Source organism: Opisthocomus hoazin, chromosome 2, assembly GCF_030867145.1.
Source record: "Opisthocomus hoazin isolate bOpiHoa1 chromosome 2, bOpiHoa1.hap1, whole genome shotgun sequence".
Classification (NCBI taxonomy): domain Eukaryota; kingdom Metazoa; phylum Chordata; class Aves; order Opisthocomiformes; family Opisthocomidae; genus Opisthocomus; species Opisthocomus hoazin.
In genome coordinates, this window is record NC_134415.1 from 43,068,546 (window position 1) to 43,087,172 (window position 18,627).

General features: G+C 39.9%; 1 protein-coding gene across 1 annotated transcript in view; it reads left to right on the plus strand.

Annotated features, from left to right (window-relative positions):
- Positions 1–18,627, plus strand: part of MRPS5 (mitochondrial ribosomal protein S5) — a 67,654-nt gene that overhangs the window by 1,870 nt on the left and 47,157 nt on the right. Inside the window, exon 2 of the mRNA XM_075413426.1 lies at positions 7,707–7,844. Coding sequence (XP_075269541.1) covers positions 7,707–7,844 — 138 coding nt within the window. The remainder of the gene's footprint in view (positions 1–7,706; positions 7,845–18,627) is intronic.

The following is an 18,627-nucleotide window of genomic DNA, read 5'->3' on the forward strand; positions in this document are numbered from 1 at the left end:
CTCTTCTTCCCTTTGCTTTCCTCTTGTAGGTTCATTAGGGGATGCCATGGCATGCCTTCATAATGCTTAACAGCCAACCAGCCTGCGTATATCCAGGGAGGAGTCTACAAGGGTCCTGATGAAAAATATATACGTACTGTTGGAAATTCTCGTGGGAGGAAATCATCTGCAGCACTGGAGACTGCCTTGGGACAGGGCATGTTATGTCTTTCTGTCTCCTTTTGTTTTCAGTTTTCCAAAGTGACTTCCATCATTAGAGTCGTTGTATGCCGTCAGCTATACACGCTGCGGATAAATCTTGGTGAACCGGTCTCAGAATCGTTTGTACAGCCCAGATAGCTTGTATGCACTTAAGTTCTAGGCAGAAGTTGTAATGAACTGCATTAATGCCTATGTGTTCTCCAGGAAAAGCTGGCGACTGAGGTGGGAAGGAAGGCCAGATGACATTGATGAAAGTGTATTCAAGCTTGATGTTAGAATACCTGGAAGATGGGCATGTTTTTTGCTTTTAGCAGAGGATGTCCCTTCTTTCTCCCCTACTTTCAAAGGCAAAATAAAGTTCTCTAGCTTTTTTTAGCTTCTGCGGTCCCCTAGAAACTTCTTTGCCTCCAGTCCTAAAAAGAATAATCTAAGTAGTTAATGAATTTCTGATCTCTCTTCTTCCTCAGTGCAATCTGTAATGAACTGATGCCCATTCTGCTGACAAACTACAATTAAAGCAGGCAAGGGGTGTTTCCTTGGTGGAGTTAAACACTTTCACTGTCTAGTCACAGAGTATATCCTAAAAAAAGAGAAATCTTGCAAGTAGACCAGGAGAAGGAAAAGACTGCAACTGCTCCTAAATAACTTGTTAAAATAATCTGTTTCTCTTGTAAGGTGTGACCCTCTAACTCTTTCTGATTTGATTACCTTTGTATTCCATGCTTAGCCTAGGTAGATAGTGACCCTTTCCATGTGCTGTGCTTTTGAAATGCATGGGTTTTAGCATAAGAAATGAAGTTCTTCACATACAAATTTTTCCGAGGTAGCTGAAGGGTTTTTTGAAAAGCAGTTTGTGTCAGTGCAAAGATTTCATTACTGCATGGGCCTTTCTCGAGCACTTACGAGATTATGTGAAAAAATTAATAGCAATTCTGAGGTGTTTTCCCTGATTGTTTGTAGGAATACATTATTTCTGTGCACAACAGTTTCATTTGAATAAAAAGCAGCAAGCAAAATGCTAAACAGAAGAAGCAGGCAAAAACCCCCAAACTTCATTGCCCATTAGAAGCTAAGTTAATAGTGCTTGATATCTGCAGAACTGCAGTTTGGAATTTAATCAGAACATCTCTGTTTTCTTGCACATAAACCCTTTCAAAATGTCGTGGTTGTTTCAGCCTGTAGCCTCCAATATGTATGTCTGGAACTATGCTTGGGCAGTTTTACCAGACTTCAAATTATAACGACACCATAAGCATCTTGATGGCTCTCTTTTAAAGTTTTTTGTTTTACAGTGCAGTTCTCACTGCTGAAACCAACTTCATGCAGTGTTTCTTTCTCTCAGGTATGGAACTGAGTAAGAACAGTTTTCTGTATTTAATTCCTGTGGAAATTAATTATGGGAGTAGAGGGGGTTATTAAATCGTTTCCAATTGTTAAAAAAAAATTAGTGCTCAGGCTTGCTGAACACTGCATTCACTAGTAAAGTAAATATGTGGATGTTCAGCATGTGTGCTGTCTTTCAGAATGTTAATTAGGTGCTAGAGCAAGCAAATGGCAATGCTTGCCAATTTTAGGCATTGTGTGTGGTGACAGATGCTGCACCCTGTGCATAAATCTCCTTGAGGTGGCATGTTAAACCGGTAGATAACTGAAATAAAGTTTAGGAAAGTTATAATGAAATGGATACAGTAAAGGACTTGTGTATGAACTGGGGAGAATGTTAGAAAGAAAACTGTTGGGGATTTAAGGTTTGCAGAATTAGGACCGTTAACCCATTAGGTTTACTTTTCCACCTATCTTGAGATTCATTCTTCTGTTGCATCTTGTGAGAAGAATGAAATGATTTTATAGTGGTTTTATTAAGTGAATTTTTAGTGGTGAATATATGTATATCTATACTTGTATAAAATTTTGTATTTAACCAGCAAAAGACAACACATATAAGTCAGTCAGGGGGTTAAATGTAATGTTTATAGCAGGGAAGTATCACTGAGGAGTTAACTTTATGTTAGTGCAGAGCATGACTGATGTCTGCTTTGTTGACGTGTCTTTTGCTGGTGGCAAGACATCAGTCCAGCATTCATGACCTGTCTTGCTTTTACAAACAATTCAGTTTCGAACAGCTTGTTGTAAGAAACATTTTAGATTTTAAATAAAAATCCCATCACGGATGTTTGGAAGATGTATAGGGAACAGAGGATACGATGCATTAACTCTACCTACTTACGTGTCAAAACACTGTTTTATTGAGATATGACGTTTCAAACTGTTTATGTTCCATAAATATTTTTATTCTTCGCTCTCCTTTCAAAGTGTCTATTCTCTTGGTAGCAGTACGTGTACAGAAGTGTGTGGGTATTCCTTATTAAATACCAGCACTCAGTGTTTCAGACTTTTGGAATCATGTGGGTTTGGGTTTGTTTTTTTTTTGTGATGTCTTCCTCCTCCCTCTTTCATCCCGCTGCAATTCAGAGACCAAAAAAGTTTCGTCTACCAGTGTCCAGAATATGGTCAACACAGCCCCTGGGCTTTCCTAAACATATAATTTTGATTGCCAGCTCAGAACTGATATTCTCTTGCTGCTGCCAGCCTTGAAGTATAAATGTCTCTCACTTTAAAAAAGATTGAATGCTTAAAGAAAGTAGATTTGTCACTGGTTTCAGTGGAGCCAGGATCTCACCCTGGACTTTAACAACTTCAGTTATGAATTGTAATAGTCGGATGTTGTAGTACTTTTTAAAAGTAACTTTGCATCTCCAGACTTCTTGAGATCAGTTGAAGGTCTATTGACCTTTTTCTATCTTACCAGTGTTCATTGGGCTGGATCTTTTTCTGAAGTTGGCTCGGGCACAGAAGAGGAAAAAAATCTAGTCTGTCAGAATTTTATTTTTGCAGCAGTTATTTGTCTGATTCCACTGTCTCTTGTTATTTACTATTGTCATTTTGTCCTGACTCTATTGCCTCTTTTTTTATAGATTGCCGTCCTAAGCAACCTGATCTAGTTATTGGTGTCACTGCTCGCTGCAGGGGGGTTGGACTAGATGACCTCTAGGGATCCCTTCCGACCCAAAACTTTCTATGATTCTATGATTCTAATTTCAGAAGGACATGGTGTTTAGAATGTGGATTTTTTTTTCGCTAATGAAAGTAGGAGCAAAGAAAACAACTAAAAGCAGACTGCATTGCAAATGTTTTTGATAATGAAGTAAACTGTGTAATACTCTTATGTTTTGTTTTCCAAATGAATGTATTGTTTCTTAGAGAATTTAGAATATGCTTTTTTGTTACAGACCTGTGAAAGAAAGCATCACCTCTGCTGCTAGAAGTGCAGATGACTAATTCAAACCAAGCAAAGACTTTCTCACTGTAAAATTTCAATGTACATTTGAGCCTGGCCCCAACAAGTAGCATTAGTCCTGATGTTCTGAATGTTGACAAGTTATTTATCTCGTCTTAGCTAAGAAAATGTTGCTCCAATAGGAAACTCAAAGTGCATGTCTGTAGAGCCAGTTTAACAAACTGGATATAAGAGGAGCACTCAGAGATGGCAAGCAGGGAAGCTAATTTAATGTGTTTGTTGTTTTTTTTTCTGAGAGACTCGGTAGGATAACAGTGATCCGGTTAATGCACTGCATGCATGATTTCCAAGTAGCTTTTATCAGAGTCCCTCACCACAGACTTTTAAGAAATTCAGCAGATATGGGATATGAGAGGAGGTCATTGTGTGTTTAATTTGGTGAAAGATAGGGAAGAGTGTTGGAGCTCTTTTGCAGAGGGAGGTCATCAGTGGAGTTTCATAAACATCTATACTGGTTAGCATGTTCATAAGCGCAATGGAAAAGTGGTTGAGCGGCAAGATAATTAATTTTGTTAATGGTACTAAGTTATTTAAAGTAGAAAAGAAAGACTGGCTGGAGAGTTAGCAAAGATTGAGTGAATGGGCAATAAAATGTTGAATAAATTACAGCGTAGATAAATATAAACCTATGAAGTTTTAAGTCCTTTCATATACAAAAGACTAAATTACAACTGGAGAAGACTCACACAAATGGGAGAAGGGTCACCAGAAATACAAGAGCAGCAGCTGAGTAGGCTGGGACTTCTCAACCTGGGGAAGTATGAGAGATGTCTGCTAGATCACGTGTGGAGTGGATAGGAATTTACTTTCTCTCCCAGTCTGACAAGTAGGCCATGGAGCTAATAAAAGACAGGCTGAAAATAGGTAATAATAATAAAAAAAGCATCTGGTTCATTATATGGTGAGTAGTAGATGTGTGGAACTCCTTACCAAGGAGTGTTGTAGGTGCAAGATGTCTGCATGGTTCTGAGGAAATCAACTGTACTGAAAGTAGTCAGAGAGTGAGAAAATACAGAGGACAATACTGTACTATTTCCCAGGCAGCTGTTTATCGTGATTACTGAAGATGGAATACTGAGCTACTTAGGCCACTAGCCTGAACCTGAATCTGTTCATAACTGTCCAGATTTTTTTTTCTTGCTTTTCTCAAAAAGATGTTAAGAACTGGGAGTTATTAAGTCTTTGTACTAAAAGAAGCTTGTTCAAGGAAATTATCAGTAGATGTGCTCATGTATGTGAAAAGATCATTTCTAGGCCAACAGAAAGTATGTGAAGTGGGGAAAAGTGTGCTGCTTCGAGTCATGTTGGAGGTATGACAGAATTTGCAAGCATGTGAAGAAGGCGGGATTAGATTTTGCAACTTATTTTGAAGAAATTTCCAGCTGTTGGGAATTAAAGGGTGCAATAAGGGAAGTTGTAAGTACTGGCACACAGTGCAGTTTTAAATTAGCTGTAGATACATGATGTTATTTTTTAAAAAATAAGTTCTTTAATTGTATGCCATTCCAAAATTAGATCAATAACTGACGTGTTTTTTGTGAAAATTATTCTCAGATGAATGGTTAACTTAATCTTTTAGATTAAGAGTTTGTCATCAAATGCATATTAAAAACACTATAAACAGCTCAAAAATTGTGTGTGCTTATAGAGTTATTACTAACATTGTGTAGTTTGTATTAGGAATTGCTAGTTCAGTAGCAATTTGAAGTGAAAGGAAGTGTTCGAGTAGTGACTAGCATATTGTTTGTATGTGTCTGATACTGTGACTCAGTTATAAGTTCTGCATTCTATGTGAATTTAACCAGATATTTAAGAATCTTCTATCCCTATTTTTTGCCTTTTTTGTGTTTATTGGCTGCTTTTTATGTTGTGAAAATTAATAGTTTTTCTCAGAATTTTCATAATAGAGTTGTATTGTCAACTTTAACTTTCCATAGGAATAAATGATGATAAATTTACATTTTAAGACTATTTTGACAGGAATTTTTTTAGAACTACCTGCTGCGTTACCCCAGTCAACTGAACTGATTGTTGTTTGCCTAGAAGAAGCTATCGTCCTGACTTCAAAAAATGGATTGTTGTTTTATTGATAGCGGAAGCTAACAGAACATGACAAAAGTGATGCTTATTTTATGCTTTTAAAATCTGTCTGGAAAGGTTGAATTTAAATGTAGTTTAGGAAGAAGTAGATTTTAATTTTTTTTTTTTTAATTTTATCATCATTTTCTGAATAACATGTTGAATAATTGATTTCAAGACAGTATAGCCCTTTTTATTTTGTGGAATATGCACACTGTTTGGATTGATTGACTATGTAAGTAGGAAAAATACGGCTTCCTTACTTCTAAAGAACCACCTCTCTGTGCTGGGCAGTACATGAAAGTATATCTTGCTTTCATTGTTGTAGGTACCTGAGCCTTAGCAGTTACAACATGTTCCCTTTGGCTAATAGAAGAGCATCTTTCTGCTTTAGCTGAGCCACCTGGCAGAAAAAGCACCACCATGTATGGTGTATTGAAAGTAATCTGTTCTCTGTTCTGGAGATGGTAAGAGCATGTGTCTTTGTAATAATCAAATCTGGAGGGCTGTGGGGAAAGTACTTCTGGAGGTACATTTTGCTCTCAGGATACCAGAATAAGTCAGATTCACAAATTCACAGAATCACAGAATAGTTGAGGTTGGAAGCCTCTGGAGATGACCTAGTTCACCTTCTCTGCTAAGACCAGGGTCAACTAGAGTAGATTAACCAGGATCTTGTTTAGTTAAGAGTAAAAAAAAAAAAAGTTTTCTTATGTTCAGATGGAATTTTATGTCTTTAAATTGACACGCCTTGCCTCTTGTCCTGTCACTGGACACTAGTGAGAAGATCCTGCTTCAGTCTTCTTGATACTCTCCTTTCAGATATTTATATACATAGGTAGGATCCATTCTGAGCCTGCTTTTCTCCAGGCTAAATGGTCCCAGCTCTCAGACTTTCCTCTTGCAAGAAACGCTCCAGTCCCTTAATCATCTTCGTTGCCCTTCCCTGGACTGTCTTATAGAGTCATAGTGTATCTGAAGTTTGAAGGGACCCATGAGAATCATGGAGTCCAAGTCCCTGCTCCTCGCAGAACTGCGTAAAACTAAGTCAGATGACTAAGAGCATCGTCCAGACACTCCTTGAACTCTTGACAGGCTTGGTGCCATGACCGCTTTCGTGGGGAGCCCGTTCTAGTGACCCACCACCCTCTCAGTGAAGAACCTTTTCCTAATGTCCTATTCTGTAGTACATCCATGTCTCTCTTCTGCTGGGGAGCTAAGAACTGGACACCATGCTCCACGTCTGTCTCACCAGTGCTGACTATAGAGGGGAAGGATCACCTCCCCCAGCTCCCAGCAGCGGTCCTCCTATGCGGCCCAGGGTGCTGTTGGCCTTTTTTGCTGTGAAGGCACATTGCTGGCTCATGGTCAACTTAGTGGCCACCAGGTTTCCCCACACCCTTTTCTGCCAAGCTGCTTTCCAGTCGTTCAGCCCCCAGGATGTATGGATGCCTGTGGTTCCTCCTCAGGTGCAGGACTTTGCACTTGCTCTTTTTGAACTTCCTGAGGTTCCTGTCAGGCCATTTCTCCAGCGTGTCAGGGTCCCTCTGGATGGCACCATGACCCTCTGGTATATCAGCCTCTCCTGCCTGTTTTGTATCATCAGCAAACTTGCTGAGGGTGCACTGTCTTGCCATCCAGATCATTAATGAAGATGTTGAACAGGATTATTGGGCTGATTTCAGATTTGGTTCTCATAGCAAATGTAGTTTTTTGTGATGTAGATATCTTTATTTATCACTTTTGACTGAGTCCAGGAACAGAATTGCACGTTTTGCTGCTAGGATGGTATTTCTGCTTTTTGAGGGTGCATTCTCATTCTATCAGCAATATGTTAGAAACCTTCTACCCTTCTTCTGTTTGTGACATTTTCTATTGTGATATTTCCCCTCCCTTCTGCAACTTGCTTTGCACTTTAAGACAGAAGGTTCAAGTCTGATTCCCTTTGGAAACTAGACTGTGTGAGTAAATAGTACTGTTTTTTCTTCTGGCACGTATATTTGCAGGAAATGCTGCTTTAAGGAAGAAAATGTCCGGTATATAAACACCTTTATGTCTTTATTCTCAGGGTTTGCTTCTGTGCCAGTGAAAGGGACTTGCTGTTCATATTCTAGCTTGGCATGGGCTTTCCAGACACGGTGTTCCATCTCTGCCCCCTGGAATGTGACAGTCGAGCAACGCAGACAAAGCAGTTTCTTCAATACGTGTAAGTCTCATGTTGGATTAAAATTATTATCTGTAATACACAAAAGAAGGAAAGAAAAGTTTGCTTTGGAGAGATAGTCATGAAAATCTATGTATAGTAACTTTTTGTTTCTATTCTAGTTACGTATGTCCTAAGATTATAGTTGCAACTAGAGCTATTGACAGAAGTGCGTGCACAAGGTCAGTTTACTATCTTTTAGTGCAAGCAAGGGTTTGATTTATGTCACAATGAATTCATCTAATATACGTCATTGGATGGAAGGGGGAAACACCTTTCGTTCTGCTTCCTAGTCCTTTACCGAGAGTATAAATTGTATGTTTATTTTCCAAAAGATTTTTGAGCTACAAGCAAGACACACTATGCAAACTGTGCTGCCTCAAAGGTGAAATAACTAACATGCAGTAATGGGTTAAACAAAAACTGTTTGATGTCCTGATAATTGTCTGGCCAGCTGCAGTATTTTCCTCCAGTCCGGAAAGGAATTACACACAGGCTTAACATAATTGAGAAGTGATGGCTAAATTCATGCTTGGCACTGTGAACTGAGATAGCTGGGTGCGACTCCAGGCCTCAGAAGTTCCACATGTGGTCACGGGGTGCCTGATCGACCCAACTCACTGCTCTTGTACAAAGACAAGGAGAGTCCCAAGTCGTCCTGATTCACTGCTCTCCTTCAAAGGCAAGACAGATGGCCAGCCGTGCCAGCTACCTATTCTTGCAGTGCAAGCAAGAATATAGTGTTGGCTGGTTTTGAGATAAATGGCCAGTCGTGTCAGCTAACTATTCTTGCGTTGTAAGACAAGATTGGCTGGTTCTGGGATTGCCGGGGGGGTGGGGGGGGGGGGGTGGGGGTGGTGCGCAGCTGCACCACCACAGTTTTCTTTACATTTAATGAAGAAATGGGGTTTAAGCAGTCATGCTGGCTGGCTGTTCACCTTTTCCAGTAAATTTTGTCCATTGACTGATTTCAAAGAACTGAGGGTAGAGAGGTCTCAAAAGACCTGCAGAAGTCTGCAGTGTGAACCAGAGGCTCTGCATGATAAAGGTTTTCTAAGAATGCCAACTGCAGGAAAAATCTATTTTGAACTTTTTCTTAGGTACTGAAGGTAAGAAACTAAGCGCTGTTGTTATTTTGTTTAAGATACAGCACTGCACATGATTGCAGTGTGATTACAATTTGTAGGTTAGATGTTGCCTTAATTATGCTTGTGTTCATATTGACAAAGTCTAGATGAGATCTGTTTTACCAGGAATTATGCCAGCTGTCTTGTTAGGTGACTTAATTAAAAACGTTTGTTGTGATGGCATCCCCATTGTTTTACTTAATAAAATTCTAAACATGTTATATTTAGGCAAACTACCTAAAACTGTTGTCTTAATAAGATATAACGACTTGGAAGAATTTAAGTGTACTTCCTTTATGTAATCGGCAGAGATAGTAGCCATCAGATTTGGAAGACTGAGGGGTTAATATTTCAAAGTACAGTTATTCTAAGAACAGTTTCTCTTACAGAAGTAAAAAAATGAAATCTGCAAAATTCAGATTAGGTAGATATTAACAATATAGATCACTCGTATCCTTCAGCAGTGCAGTTGCTTCAGATGTGGTAACATTAAAAATGCAGATGTGACCATTTTATGTGAAACAGTTTTCAAGTGAAAAGTCATCCAAATGACAGTCCTTTGTGACTGAAAAAGGTGACTATACTTTTCTACCTCATTAGTGAAGATTTACTTCTTTTCCATCACACTTTGAAAAATATTAACATGCCCTTGTTAGTAGGGTCATCTATACCTTCAACTTAACTATTAAAAACAGTTTAACTCATTTAAATAGAAGGAATTCATTTAAAGAAGAGGAACTGCAATTGCCCTGGGCAGTCTGTGATCCTTACTCGGATAGCTGTCTCCTGCAACTCTAACAGAAACATACACAGGGGTTCATTCTTGTCCAATGACATATTTCAGTGACTTTGTGATGAAGTAATTTAAAATGATCTTATTATTCCAGGCCTAACTTCTCACTCTTCCTCCTTTTCCCATTCCGTCCTCCTCACTATGGGAAGCAGTTCAGTTTCCATTTACTTAATCATTTCATATGTTTATTTAGAGATGTGGAAGGGGCTGAGGTTTTTCAGGTTGTGTTTAAAAAATAAATAACTTCCTCTGAGAAGTGTTGCCTCCTTTTTCCTTGTGCCTCAATAGACCTGGTATTTGCAGATAATGTCTTGCTTGTGCCTGTTTCAGTCTCATTTTTGTCTGAGATGATAGGGCAGATCTGTTTTTCCTACTCTCAGTACATCAACGTGCTCTTACATGGAGGCACACAGACTGGGAAATCCCACCCATCTAGACCTTCTGAACAGGTGCTTAAGCTTCAGTTGTTGAGAAACATTGATAAAAAGTGCTGTGTGTTTAATGGAAGAAATATGTATCTGTCTGACCTGTAGGTGAGGAAAATGTGAGATATAGACCGTTTAGATTTGGTAGCCACAGAATTGGGTGGAAATACATGGGCTGTCATTCATGAAGGCAGCAGAGGCACACAGATGCATAATGAGTACTGAAATCATTTGGCTGTCTCCCAGCCATAGGAGTTATCTTTGACCCTCATCATCCAAACCACCAAACATAATTTTCTTAACATCTGTTGTGTATCTGGGTGTATGTGGGAATAAAGAACTTTGATGCAGGGAATATATGAAAATTGTGCTTTCATGCTCACAGTATTAATTCCATTAGCTATCCTTGGGAACAAATGAAAAGAACTTAATTTCTCTGTTGCTAGGTGATGCTTCCTCTTAGGTTAGAATACAGAAGGAATATGATGATTTTTCAGAGGTTGTAGAACTAGGTTGTAACAATCAAGGGAGAATTATTTAGACCAATGATATAAAATCATATTTAGAATAACACGTTTTGTCTCTAGGGGCTTTGCTTACTGGAAGCAGCGTACTCAGGATAAATCTCTGTGCTTGTGTTCTTTATTGGAAACAGCAGTTCCTTAAAGCCTGCTACTTAATTACAGTGTATATTAAATTTTTGTAGTCCTGTGTGAGTTTTCTTTGGATTAATTTGTTAATTTTTTCCGCCATGCCTAATTTGAAGATCAGAGTCAAATTTTTTGGGGGGTTTTTTTTTTTTTAATTGTTAAAGATTTTTTTTCTGTAAGGATGAACACTCCAGATAAACAGTTACTGGGTTACCACTTGTCATTGTCAGTAGCAACATATGAAGAGTTTTGATGTTTTAGCATTAAGGATTTAACGAGCTCCAAATATACAACTGCCTCTTTTTTTTTTTTTTTTTTTCCATTTTACAAGGGGGGTGCCTGTGTGTGCATGTGTGTCGAAGAACAGTTGGTTAATTGTTTTTAGTCAGAAAAAGGGGAGTGAATATTAAATGCCTTACAGTTAATTGTACTTCATGGGTAGGCTATTTTGTTGGGTTTTGATTTATTACTGTGCAGTGTAACTTTTGTGAAGGCACTTGGCTTCTGTTTTTTATTTTATTTTGAGGAAATGAACCAGGCCAATGGTGTTTCGTTTGCAAACCTCACTGAAGTCTCTGTTCTTTGTATCCATCTGGTGACACTGAGACCAGGTTAATAATACTTACCATTTTTTAAAAAAAGCTGCAAATGAAAACTTCGCTAATCAAAGAAACCTTCAAAAGATAGTAGCATCGATTAGCTAAGTTAATGTCCGTTTTTTTTTATAAGATGCTATGAAGAAAAACTACAATTTCTCAGATGTTTGTCAGGGAAATGTACAGCAGTTTTGGTTCTTTGTTTAAACTAACAGGTTTTCAGTCTGTTACTGACTGGGTTTGTGGCTGGATTTATTTAGGATTTGAATTGTGACTAATCTGAAAATTCCATGTCTGCAGCTTCCAGCGGACATTGTGCTAAATTGCCAGTTTTAAAAAATGTGAAATTGTAATGCCAAGTGCACTGTGAAAGTGTGCTCAAGGTTTGCAGTTAAGTGGAGTTATTCACTGTGTCTGTGTAGCAGTATGAATGCATCTTTCAGAATAATATTTTCCAGCTCCAGAGATTTTGTTGTACTATCATAAGGCAATAGATTTGTTTCTGGTTTGGCAGAAGTTGCTGAAAACTTTCCCATGCTATGCTATGGTAGTAGTACTTAGATTATAGAGACATCTTTTGCTGCCAACACATTTGTAGACACACCTAAACTGATTTTTTTCTGCAGTACACATAACGAGAACTTTTGCATTTTTTTGTGATATCATTAAACTTCTGTGAATAAGCAGGTAGTCCCTAGAGCTTCAGTCTTGTATTAGCAAAAACAAAGAGAAGCCAGAAAGTTTGTTAGTAGATGAGGTTTTTTCCTGTTTCACTATTGTGGAAATCCAGCAAGCAGTGAGATGTGGAAGTGAGCCTATGTCTTCCTTGGAAATATTTAATACATGTGCAGTTCTACCTCTTGTCTGTGAAGTTTATCTGAAACTGTCTTCTGTCTATCCCGTGATACTAATCTCTTACATGGCCTCAGGTTCCTCTTTTGGTCTTGCAGTAGTCCTTGTCAGACATTTTCAATGTCGAGATTCTTGCAGTTCTGCAGTTAGATACCACCTGCTATCCAAATTACTTTTGGGTGACTCAGTAGTGGGCTGTCCAGACTGTATGCTTGATACTCTTCGCTAGTTCCTAGGTTTGAGTAAAGGCCCTGTGGAGCTAGCCAATAATATCCTTAGACGACGACATCTTAGGAGGGTTGAGGCAGAGTCATGAGGAAAAACGTGTGTTTTGCTAAAGCAGCCCTTTTTTTTAAGGCATCACTTGGCGGGGGGAGTTTTTTACCTTCTCATTATCTTTCAGCAGAACTCAATATCAGGTATGCATCATACACTTCCATTTAGAATGTCAGGGGTCTCTCCTGCAGTTGAAGAAAACAATGTTTTGAGCATGGTCACTTAGGGAACTTGAGAGTACTGTGTCTTATTTTTTATGGATCAATGCTTTTCTCCTTGCGGACTAGGATTAGACAGGGAGTCAAGAAACTGTGATGTCACGTGATGGCAGACAGTTGCAGTTTGGAGATGAAGGAGGTAGCAAGGGCAGTTCTTATTTGGGATGAGCACTGAGTTTGACAAAACTGCTTTAGAATCTTGGACGTTATAAGTAATCCATCCAATATCAATATGGTATTATTCCATTTTTCTCTCATAAATAAATCTATTTGTATTATCTTCTGCACAGTATTTCCTTTTGAATGGTGAAGGAGAGGATTCAACCTATTAAAGGAGTTAAATAGTTTCCATAAAGATCTTTAAACAGGCTGACTAAGTCTTGGAATTAATGACTTCCAGTTTTAAAACTAACAGGAAAATGCTATATTAGACATACAGCTTGTCAAGAATAAGTGATGGTATGGACTGAGTTGTCAGTGTTTGAACAGCATATGAGTTCAATTGAAGATGATGAAGGGGTATAAAATCAGATTCCATCTTTGGTTTGAATGGTTCACTTCTTTTGTTCTGGAATTAGGTATGTCACATAATTGTGAGAATGCCTCCAGCCACTAAGAAGTATCGTGCTTGAAATTAAATCTTAATATGTGCAATTGAAACTGACATCTAAATCATTTGCTTCATGTTTGATTCATGTTCAGCCACTGAAATGAGTTGTAGGTTTTGCTCTTAACACAGCTGCTCTGTGTACATTTTTTCTTAGCACCTTTATCTTAAATGCATTGTAGTTAAGGATATTGTTATTAGGTACATTTTATAAGACTGGAGAGTGAAGGTAAGACATTGTAAGGTCCAGACTTAAAAATACAGTGGAGCACTCCCTTACCTAACTGATTTAAATTGCAGTTCATTGCCAAATCCTGGATGGTTAGAGTAGTTCGTGTAGCCTGCTCTGTGACAGCCTCGGTCCTAGGAATCTCTTAAACGCTGATGGGGGGGAGCTAGAAACAGAAATGTGATTTTTTTAGAATGGAATTTGTGAAAAAACAGACACACATATTCTTGCAGAAGATGGGAGACCAAGATTGAGGTTGTGGAATCATAGAATAGTGTGGGTTGGGAGGGACCTCTAAAGGTCATCTAGTCCAAACCCCTGTAATGAGCAGGAACTTCCTCAACTAGATCACGTTGCTCAGAGCCCCATCCAGCCTGACCCTGGATGTTTCTAAGGGTGGGGCATCAACGACCTCTCTGGGCAACCTGTTCCAGTGTTTCACCACCCTCATTGTAGAAACTGTCTTCCTTATATCCAATCTAAATTTCCCCTCTTTTAGTTTAAAGCCATTACACCTTATTCTATCGCAACAGGTCCTGCTACAAAGTTTGTCCCCATCGATCTTATAAGCCCTCTTTAAGTACTGAAAGGCTGCAGTAAGGTCTCCCCAGAGCCTTCTCCAGGCTGAACAGCGCCAACTCTCAGCCTTTTCTCATAGGAGAGGTGGTTCAGCCCTCAGATCATTTTTGTGGCCTTCTCTGGACGTGCTCCAACAGGTCTATGTCTTTCCTGTGCTGAGGGCTCCAGAGCTGGATGCAGGACTCCAGGTGGGGTCTCACCAGAGCAGAGTAGAAAGGCAGAATCCCCTCCCTCAACCTGCTGGCTACACTTCTCTTGCTGCAGCCCAGGATACAGTTGGCATTCTGGGCCATGAGCATACATGCTGAGTCATGTCCAGCTGAGTTCAGCTAAGTTCTTAACTACCGATTTTGGATTTAAGGATCATCATTGCTTCCTTTGCCTTCTCTTTCCTGTCCCAAGCCAGCTGCATCTACCTCACTTCCCTTGCAAACTCTTCCTGGGCTTGCTTCAGGCAGCTGCTGGATGGAGCACCCATTACCCTGGCAACTATCACTACTACAATTTTTTTCTTTCCATTCCATAACTGACCAGTCACGTGAGGTAGGATGTAGTTGACCTGAAGTTCAGATTTCTCTTGTACGAACTTCAAAATGTGAAAATTAACTCATTGGGTAGTGTGTGTAAGATATTACACGTTTATCCAGCCATGCTGGTTGTGGATAGCTAAATACAAACACTATTTGCAGGTCATTCTACAGTCAGTATTTTGTGTGTGTTTTTAAAACAACTGGCAAATTCATATTAGTGTATGATCCTGACTTCTTGTTGGGGTTTGCATGGCAAGGTTTTGGTAGAGAGGTGGCTATAGGGGTGGCTTTTGTGAGAAGCTGCGAGAAGCTTCCCCTGTGTCTGATAAAGCCAGTGCCAGCTGGCTCTAAGACGGACCTGCTGCTGCCCAAGGCCAAGCCAATCAGCGATGGTGGTAGTGCCTGTGATAACATATGGTATGTGATAACATATTTAAGAAAGGGAGCAAAAAAAAAACTTGGTGGTGAGATGGCAGTTAGAGAGAAGAGTGAGATTATGTGAGAGAAACAATTCTGCAGACACCAAGATCAGTGAAGAAGAAGGGGGGAGGAGGTGCCCGAAATGTCAGAGCAGAGAGCCTTCCCTTGCAACCCATGATGAAGACCATGGTGAGGCAGGTTGTTCCCCTGCAGCCCATGGAGGTCTACGGTGGAGCAGAGATCCACCTATGAGATAGCCTGAGAGATAGCCTGTGGAAGGGACCCCACGCCAGAGCAGGTGGATGCCTGAAGGAAGCTGTGACCCCATGGGGAGCCCCGCGCTGGAGCACGCTCCTGCCAGGACCTGCAGACCTGTGGAGACAGGAGCCCACGCCAGAGCAGGTTTGTTGGCAGGGTTTGTGACCCTGTGGGAAGGACCCACACTGGAGCAGTCTGTTCCTGAAGGACTGCACCCCATGGAAGGGACCCACGCTGGGGCGGTTTGTGAAGAGCTGCAGCCCATGGGAAGGACTCCTGTTAGGGAAGTTTGTGGAGAACTGTCTCCCGTGAGAGGAACCTTCACACTGGAGCAGGGGAAAAGTGGGAGGAATCCTCCTCATGAGGGACAAGGAGCAGCAGAGACAAGGTGTGATGAACTGACCGCAGCCCCCATCCCCCTGCGCTGCTTGGGGGTAGGAGGGAGAGAAACGGGAGTGAAGTTGAGCCTGGGAAGAAGGGAGGGATGGGGGGAAGGTGTTTTAAGATCTAGATTTATTTCTCACTATCCCACTCTGATTTGATTGATGATGAATTAAACTTCCTTTTCTCCCCAAGTTCAGTCTGTTTAGTCCATGATGGTAATTGGTGAGTGATCTCTCCCTGTCCTTGTCTCAACCCTCGATCCTTTCATCATATTTCCTCTCCCCTGTCCACTTGAGGAGGAGTGACAGAGCGGTTTTGGTGGGCACCTGGCATTTAGACAGGCCAAACCAAAACAATCAGGAGATTCTTGGTTTTGACTCCTGGCTGGCTCGCCAAAACCTTGCCACACAAACCCATAACGCTTCCTCAAAGAAGTTTCTTTTAAATCAAAATAAATTTAGCATTTATATGAATTAAGATTTTTAAGTGTTAGTTGGTATCAAACACAAGTGTTTCTTTTAATCTTTTTCTGACTTTGAGTCACTTAATGACCTGATAGTTTGTTGTTGACTGATAGAGAAAAAAGCTTTATACTCAGTTATTTGACATACGCTATTTCATAATGTGTTTGCAAAGGACTAAAAAAGAAAAAAAGCTGCTTTTGTTGCTCTTGTTCTTCCAGTCTCGTTCATGGATGTGAGTTCATTAAAAATTCAAAGTCTATTTAACTTATACTGGTTCTTGTTGGTTTTTAGTTTCTACTTTGTAGTGATTTTTGCCTGTGCAGGCCTAATTTGCATATAAAATAGCCTCTTTACACGTTACTATCAGTTTTCAGCTTAGATGTTTTTCGTACTGTAGTTTTGTTCTGTAAGCTGCAACTTGTATATGCTACTTGTATGTCTTAGTAGCAAATAGATGCCTTAATAGGGAACCTGGAATTTGAGATTGAAATGCTATTCCAGCATATGTTGCCACTGGAAGTCCTGCTGTGGCAGTCTTACCAGTGGTTGCCTGAATACTGAAGTTTTTATGATAGGTCGAGGTTTAGGCTTCTGTTCTCGCCTTGACTCTGAACTTTTGAGAGTGAAGGCACTGGGTTTTATGCTTTGCTTCCCTAACATGGAAAGGAAGGAACTTTTCTACTTACATGAGGTGGCTTAGAAAATCTTTTTCTCTTCCCATTTCTGTTACAGGAATTCTAGCTTAGGTTATTTGTGGAAGTGGTCTCTTGGCAACCTGATTGTTGATGTAAATCAATTTGCTTCTTCAGGTGCATTAATAAGATTTATTTAGCTGATTGATATGTTAGTTTTTCTGTCATGAGGTGCTTCTGAGCAAGTTGGAGGTAGCCATGCTTGAGCTAGAGGTTGGAGTTGGTGAAATCCTGTGGTCCCTTCAAACCTAAATTATTTTATGATTATAAAGAAGACAGAGCCACACTTCTCTGAGGTGTGAGGCAAACAGCAAAGAGCAGTGAACACAAGTTATATTAAGGAAAATTCTGGGTACACGGTACGAGAAAGTTTTTCCTCATGAGGATTGTCTTAATACTGGACCAGAGTGGGGGTCCAGAGAGGTTGTGGAGTTTCTGTTGAGATACTCAAAACATGACTGAGCAAGTCTCTGGCCATCCTCACATAATCTTGAAGTTGAATTTAGCTTTGAAATTGGCTCTGCTTTGAGTGTGGGATTAGATCGAGGACCTCCTGAAGTCCCTTAAAATGTACATTTTTCTGTGAATCTGTGGTTCGAGTGTATTTCATTCCTTGTACAATATTGAGCATGGGGAGTTCAGTTTCACTAAAATGGACAGGGTGACACTGGAGTAGAAGCAACAATATATTTTCATAATTTCAAATTTAATGACTTAATAACTTCGCTCCAGTGGAGAGGGTAGGTTGAGTGTTTTGGGAGTCATGTTTAATTTATTTCTTTTTTTTTGTTCTCAAGTAATTCTTTTGAATAATTTTAAGCGTCGTTTTAGTGCCTGTGTCTTATCTCGTTCTTTATGTTTTATGTTGTCCATATGCTGCTTTGTTTCCTAATAAAACCATATATAATCAGAAATAGCCTGAGGTTTTTGGCTAATTATGTAGTCAAAACTGAAGCTTCAGGAAGCTATAGTTGTATAAGGAGAGAAGAAAACTAATGAAAGATAAACCACATACATGCTTAAGACTGAAAATGACCATGCATTTTTCAGGCTATCTTTGTATTTAGTTAAAGCTTAAGATCAGAGTCTCAGAAATGAAAGAGATGCCTACTATTCTCAAGATTACAGTGCCTAGCAGGAGAAAAAGTGCTTCAGAGTTCCCTGCTTCGGCAGGAGGGTTGGACTAGATGACCCACAGAGGTCCCTTCCAACCCCTACTATTCTGTGATTCTGTGACTTCTCACCATGACAGTGTACTGCGCACAGCTAGAGAACATCCTTCTTGTTCAGGTGCTGTAGCCCTGGGGCCTATTCTGTCTCTTAAGTACATCCTCACCATGGTGAGTGATCCTTAAATTTCTCTAATGCTGCACTTGCGGAATCAACTTAATGTCCAGTGCCACTTTAACTGTTGAAATACTGTGAAGAACTACATGGTGAATGTACAATTGCAGGATTTTTACAAGAGGTACACTGTTGAAATGCTGCCCACGACCTGTCAGAAGAAAAGCAGCATTGCTTTTGGGGTGAAAAGTTCTGATGGCCACTGTGGAAACAAGCTCAATGTGCAGAGTTCTTTGTCTGTGTTCTCTAATTTCTGTGAATAACTTTTTTACTGAGTTGGCATATTTGTCTTGGTCTTGATTGATTCTGGGCATCTGGTGATTGTGTAGTAGCCATGAAATT